The sequence below is a fragment of the Myotis davidii genome, unplaced genomic scaffold (genome assembly GCF_000327345.1).
Source record: "Myotis davidii unplaced genomic scaffold, ASM32734v1 scaffold58, whole genome shotgun sequence".
Lineage (NCBI taxonomy): Eukaryota > Metazoa > Chordata > Mammalia > Chiroptera > Vespertilionidae > Myotis > Myotis davidii.
The window spans coordinates 280,930-287,316 of NW_006289754.1; the positions used below are offsets into that span (position 1 = coordinate 280,930).

Here is a 6,387-nt window from a genome sequence, read left to right on the forward strand (position 1 = left end):
AGTGTTTTTTTCCAGTAAGCTAGGTTTGGGAATAGAATAGTGAGCAAGTATACTGTGCTTTTATGGAATTTATATTCAAGTCAGAAGAACAGATGATAAATAAATAATTTAAATAATTACATATCATACTAAGATAGGGAGGAAATAAAGTATTTATGTTAAAAGAAAATTATAGGGAGCAGGATCTAGTCAAGATACAAGGTTAAGAAACGTCTTGCTGAAAAGGTGGTTTTAGTTGAGACCTAAAGGATGATTAGAGAGAGATAGAATGTCCTAGAAAGGAACAATGGGGCAACCTGAGATGATTAAGAGCAAAGCCCTAAGACAGATAAATGGTTGATGTGCTTGGAAATAAAGAAGACTAGAAGGGCTGAAGCAAAGGAGAAAGGTAACAATATACTAATTGAGGTATGTTGAAGAAAATACAATACACTACTCATCTCCAATAGGAAATGAACTACTCATACATGTAACAGTATGGTTCTGTAAAACTTTACGCAGAGAAAAAAGTGCCACACTCTACTCAAAAACATATCATTTATTTTTATATACATATATAAAGTTCTAGTGAGAAAACAATTAATCCACAGTGAAGAAATCATATCAGTGTCTACCTGTTTGGGTAGGAAGAAGTGATTGGCTACAAAGAGGTATAAGAAATCTTTATGAAGTAATGAAAATGTTCTATATCTTAATTGGGCTGGTAGTGACATAGGCATTAAATGTTTCTGAACTCATCAAATTATGTATTAAAATGTTTTCATTTTATTATCTCAAGTTATTCAATTTTACAAAGAAAAAAGGGGGAGACTCACAATCATTAATTGATTTGCTGATAAGGGAGTAAAGATCCCTTACACTCTAAATTTTGGAATTATGAAAATTATCCTGCAGAATACTCATTAATTTTTTTTGGGGGGGGGGAGCACTTTAGGCTCCAATAGCTATTTCTTTGGGGAGAAGCAAACATATTACCGATTCCTTTATCTGATGTTGGTTTTAGTAATATAAAAGCCTGAAATTTAGAACCTTCTTTCCTATTGACTTTGACAGGAGAGCGGTAAATGAAGATAAAAACACAAATGTAAGGATTGTAACCAATATGGAACTTTTTTTGAGGTGATGGTATTATGGGTGCATGAAATTGTCCAAACATATCAAAATGTATGTACGTATTAAATATATGCAACTTTTTGCATGTTAAGTATACTTCAATAAAGTTGGAAAAAATAAGAAAAAATAAAAGAACATAGTTTTCTAAAATAGCTTAAAGTTTTAATTTTAAAGGAAATTGAATATTTATAAATATCATTATAATTTCTAGTGACTTTTTCACTACTCTTAACACATGAGAGAATCTCCTTCCTCAGTCTTTTCCCAAACTCTTCATTCTGATAACCATTGTCATCAGGAAAACAGCAAATTTTGTAAAGAGACCAACTCAGAATACCTAATCCTAATTGTTAGCAGTCTAAAGAATTTGTGATTTTGGAAAATTTGCATCTAGATTAAGTTTTACTGAAACGTAATCTATTCCAGAGTCCCTCATCCTTGCAGATTCTTGTGATTTTGGAAAATTTGCATCTAGATTTTCAAGTTTTACTGAAACATAATCTATTCCAGAGTCCCTCATCCTTGCAGATTGCCCACTCCACTCCCCTAGACTTTGGCACTTAATTAACCTCTTTTGTACACTTTTGTTGTTTCAATTACTTTTTCATACTAAAATTAAAGTTCCTCAATTGAGGATAATTTGTAAAAAATACATAAACGAGCAATCATAAGTAAAATACCACAAATCTTATTACTCTGAGTAGCTGTTATTAGCATTTGGATGTATTTCCAGAATCTTTTTCTTTGCACATGTATTCCTTTTTTTAGTATTGGCATCAGCCTTATGGACATTTGTTCATTTTTCCCCCTTTAATATTATACCTTTACCATTTTTCACACACTTAGACACTCTTTGCAAATATAATAGTTAAATGACACATGATATTCAATTGCTCATTGCATTATCTGGTTCCTTATAGATTAATATTGGAATGTTTTCTGGTTTTGTTTTTATAAATAATAAATATATACACATCTTTGTACTGTTTTCTAACATTCTATTTCTATAAAGAGATTCCAATATAGGGAAAATATATGTACTTTTAACTGTTTTGATGGAAATTTTATACTCTTTTTTAAACAAGGTATACCAACTTAGTGTTCTACAAACAATGTAAAAATAATTTTTACTTTAGTGGTCTGTGGAAGATGATATACTTTTCAAAATCTTCACTCATTTTGGAGATTTTTACTGTTTTCTTGTGATGATGAACATAGGTCAACTCAGACCTTCTCAGAGAAGAATTATTCTGGGGATGCTGAAAATTGTCTCATTTTGCTTCTGGAAGGTTGCCGACCTCTGGGCCAGTGGTTCAGAGAAATGACTTAGTGATGAGATATGATGGCCTGGCAAACTTTCTGCATTTATGTCCCCAGAGCAGTGGGGTGATTGGGGTGGTTGTGATGCTGTGCACTTGGGCTCAGGGGTCTTTTCCACAACATCCTTGAATAACCCTGTCCCTGATTTGTTTGGTTCTAACTCCATAGATGATGGGATTGAGCATGGGAGGCACCAGTAGATAGAGATTAGCCAACATGACATGTACCACTCGGGGCACACGCTGTCCAAAGCGATGGGTGAGGAAAGTAAAGAGGGCTGGGATATAAAAAGCCAAGATGACACAGACATGGGAAGCACATGTACCAAAAGCCTTGAGTCGGGCTTCACCAGCGGGCAACCCCAGCACAGTCCTCAAGATCATCACATAGGATATGCTGATGACTATCATGTCAAAGCCAACCACCGAGAAGGCCACGAAGAGTCCATATGCACGATTTACTCTGGTATCAGCACACACCAACTTCAACACAGCCATGTGCTCACAGTATGACTGAGGAATGATCTGGCTGGGGCAGAAGGGCATTCTGGAAACCATAAAGCAGAAGGGGCTCACCCACAACAGCCCTCTCATCATCACGACTGCCCCCAGTTTACACACTGCAGAGAGGGTCAGGATACTAGAGTGACGAAGTGGGAAGCAGATAGCCACATAACGGTCCAAAGCCATTGCCATGAGCACCCCAGACTCCACGGAAGAAAAGGCATGGATGAAGAACACCTGGATGAGGCAGGCATGGTATTCAATCTCATGAGCATGAAACCAGAGGATAGCCAGCATTTTCGGTTGGGTGGAGGAGGAGAGGACCAGATCAGTGACAGCCAGCATGGCCAGAAAGAGGTACATAGGCTCATGCAGGGTGTGGTCAGTTCGAATTATGTGAAGAATAGTGATGTTGCCAACTACAGCCACCACATACATGGCACAAAATAGAAAGGCAACCCAAAAGTGGGAATTCTCGAGTCCTGGGATGCCAAGCAGGATAAAGGACATGGGATGAGAAGAGCTGTTTCCTGAAGCCGACATCACAGGATGGTTAAGTTCTCCACTGGGAAGGTAATCTACTCTCTGCAGGTGATAATCAAATAAGTCAAGGAAATTATTATTTATAATCTTTTGGAAGGAGCAATTGAATAATAGGGCAATAGCATTTAAGGATAAGCTAGAATAATTTCAACTACTTTAATAAATAAAAATTTATAACATAAAGTGATGCTACTCTTGATTCTTTATTCATATTTATGCCATTCAAAATGGGGTCAGAACATACTAGCTGTAAGTGTAACTTTTTATAAGAAGATTTTTTTTGAAAGTAGAATCTACTAAGGGAAGACTATATTGACAAATAATGTCATAGTAATTCTCACCCTTTTATTCTTTAGACCTAACAACTGATTTGGTTAACCTTTCCCCTAGGCCTAGGCCCTTTTTATCACTTTGTTTAAGCTGCTTGCACAACTTCTACGATGGGGAAGCCAGCTGAGAAATGCAATGAATTAGTGCCTTGTACATGACTCCACATCCGTGCTTTTGGTCATACACTGTCTCTGCTAGATAATGATTGATTAGAATACTCACCCTGGTGGAATAAAGCAGAGATTGTTGCTCTCTTTTGACAAAGGCATATATGAAAGTTAGTCACAAAATTATATACTGAATTATAGACAGATCTGCATTTGAACCCAGAATCTCTGCCAGTCTCGAGTGGCTCTAGAATATGCTCCAAGTTGGTCTTCTGGGTATGGGCTGCTTTTTCTAAGAAAGCATCTTTATCAGTTTCTGCCTATGAGCTTCAAAGGCAAACTCAACTGTTCCACATACTTTTTTGGGGAGTGGTGACTTTTCTCAGCCAGGATTCAGCTACTCACAGTGTGCAGTCTCTTTCACAAGCCAGTTTCTCTCCTCTGCTGCGTCTATACTCCAGACTCTCCAACGGCCTTCCCACAGACCAGAGCTCCCATAGAGATGCTTCTCAGCTTTCTCATTCCATTGGCTCTGATTTTCTGCTCTAAGATTGTCTTTCTTGGGTGAACAACAAAGCAGTAGAGCCGACCTAGGACCTGAGTCTGATGTGGAACATGAGAGCCCTTGACAGGTAGTGCTCTTTCCTCTCTGTGCTTTCTGCTGCTATCCCATGGAATCAGCAATCCCCTTATCATTTTTTCTCTCAGACTTATGAACTCCACATGCAGAGTTAAGGCTATAAGTCATGGAGAGCGGACAGGGAGTTAACAATCTTCAATCACTTTTGTGCAGTGCCTGTGGTTTTCAATAGTGTTTCTGTGGAGAAGACAGGTTATCTGGGTTAAGGGATGGAAATGTACATTTCCTAAAGGAAGAGTGTCATACTTTCCCTTTTTGCCCAGCTTTCTTTCTCTCCGTCCCTGATTTTAAATATTTCCTCCCTCCCGCCCCTCTATGGGCTAGAATGCTTGTGGGCATAGTGCATATTAGACGAAGAAATTGTCATCTTTTTCAAGCATTCTAGCTAGGGTGATCACACAATGAACTTCAGACTCAATTTATCTATTCCCCAAAATATAATCTAACTTGTGGGAACTTGGCATGGCTTTTGTTTCAGGAAATATGGTTATTAAAATTATATTCTCACATTGATGGAGCTCCTCTTTCATCTGTGAGTATGGGTTTAATCCAGCTTCGGTCCCCACTGACTCTGTGGGGCCTCAATTACAGCACTCATTATGTAGAAATAGTTATGTCCATTAGTACAATGGTGTTGCTCAAGCCTAAATGGATGAAAGATAAAATGGGCTGAGATCTTGCTAAGAAATAGCTTCAGGGATATTTAGATTGTGTTTTCTCATGTTGGGTATCTAAAACTACAGCATAGAACAGCAATGCTGGAGCAGGGTGAGGTTCAGGTCCAGCCTCCTTTGTGCAGGGATTGCAAAAGGAGGTGGTCTTTCTATTCTTCTGGAGTTTCCCCGAAAGACAGGTTGAGCAGTGAGTCTTCTCAGAAGGAAGTTCAGGAGTCATGGATCTCTCGACTGGGAGCCCCAGTGAGTCAGGCTATTCTTCACAGAACACATCCTGCCTTCCAGCATCTTGGAGCCCCAGTGAGTCCTACTTCTCTCTGGGAGGGGCAGAGATAACTGGGGCCCGGGAAACAACTGACCTTGAGCTCTGTTTTATCTCTGACCAAGCTTTGCATGACTATGAGCAGCTCTAAGTGGCTCCTGGGATTCAGTCATTAGCAGAGACCTCAGATGAGGGCCTATTTAAAGGCCTATTGAAGACTGGCCTTTCCCTTCCCCCAAGCATTAGTTCTCCTCCCCCTGAGCCCCACTGCCTCATGCATTGGCTTCCCCTGAGACTAGAGACTAAAGCTGGAAGCATTAACCCCTAACTTTCCCCTCTCCTCTGTGACTCTGTGTACAAAAGCAGGGGATTTAATGCATGTGGCAGAGGGTGCGTTGTTGAGATTATACGAATGTGAGTTTATCTGTATGAAGGTAATTGTTGTTAGTCAGAGTATGTACACTTATAAGTGAAGGAATATTTTGTTCAATGTGAAAGTGTATTGATATGTCATGTGGCCCTGTGTTTATGGAAGAATAGATCAATACATTATTGAAAAAAATGATAGAGATCAGAAATAACTCCAAACATAATTAACTGATTTTCAGCAGAGATATCAATGCAATTCAGTGATGGAAAAATGTCTTTATGGTACTAGAAGAACTGGATATCTGCATGAAAAAACAAAATGAACCTTAACTTCTATTACTTTAATATAAAAAATCTTGATTTAAAATGTAATATAAACCTACTTTTAAAAGTTAAAACTGTAAGGATTCTAAAAGAAGAAAAATATGATAATATTGTCATAAGCTTGAGGAAAGCAAACATTTCTTAGGCAGGACATAAAAGACATTAGCCATAAAAGAAAAAAAATAACATTAAAGTTTATTTT

General features: G+C 38.2%; 2 protein-coding genes across 2 annotated transcripts in view; both read right to left on the bottom strand.

Moving 5' to 3' along the window:
• LOC102766160 (olfactory receptor 51F1) overlaps nt 1-1,633 on the bottom strand; it is a 5,696-nt gene extending 4,063 nt beyond the window's left edge. The window contains exon 1 of the mRNA XM_006762364.1: nt 1,520-1,633. Within this exon, the coding sequence (XP_006762427.1) occupies nt 1,520-1,633 (114 nt within the window). The remainder of the gene's footprint in view (nt 1-1,519) is intronic.
• A 901-nt stretch (nt 1,634-2,534) lies between these two features.
• On the bottom strand, nt 2,535-3,479 carry LOC102766434 (olfactory receptor 52R1). Its single transcript, XM_006762365.1, has one exon. The coding sequence runs from the start codon at nt 3,477-3,479 to the stop codon at nt 2,535-2,537; it is 945 nt and encodes a 314-aa protein (XP_006762428.1).
• Nucleotides 3,480-6,387: the final 2,908 nt, after the last annotated feature.

Coding starts and splice junctions, on each gene's coding strand:
- LOC102766434 (XM_006762365.1), bottom strand. CDS start 3,479: ATGTCGGCTTCAGGAAACAGCTCTTCTCATCCCATGTCCTTTATCCTG.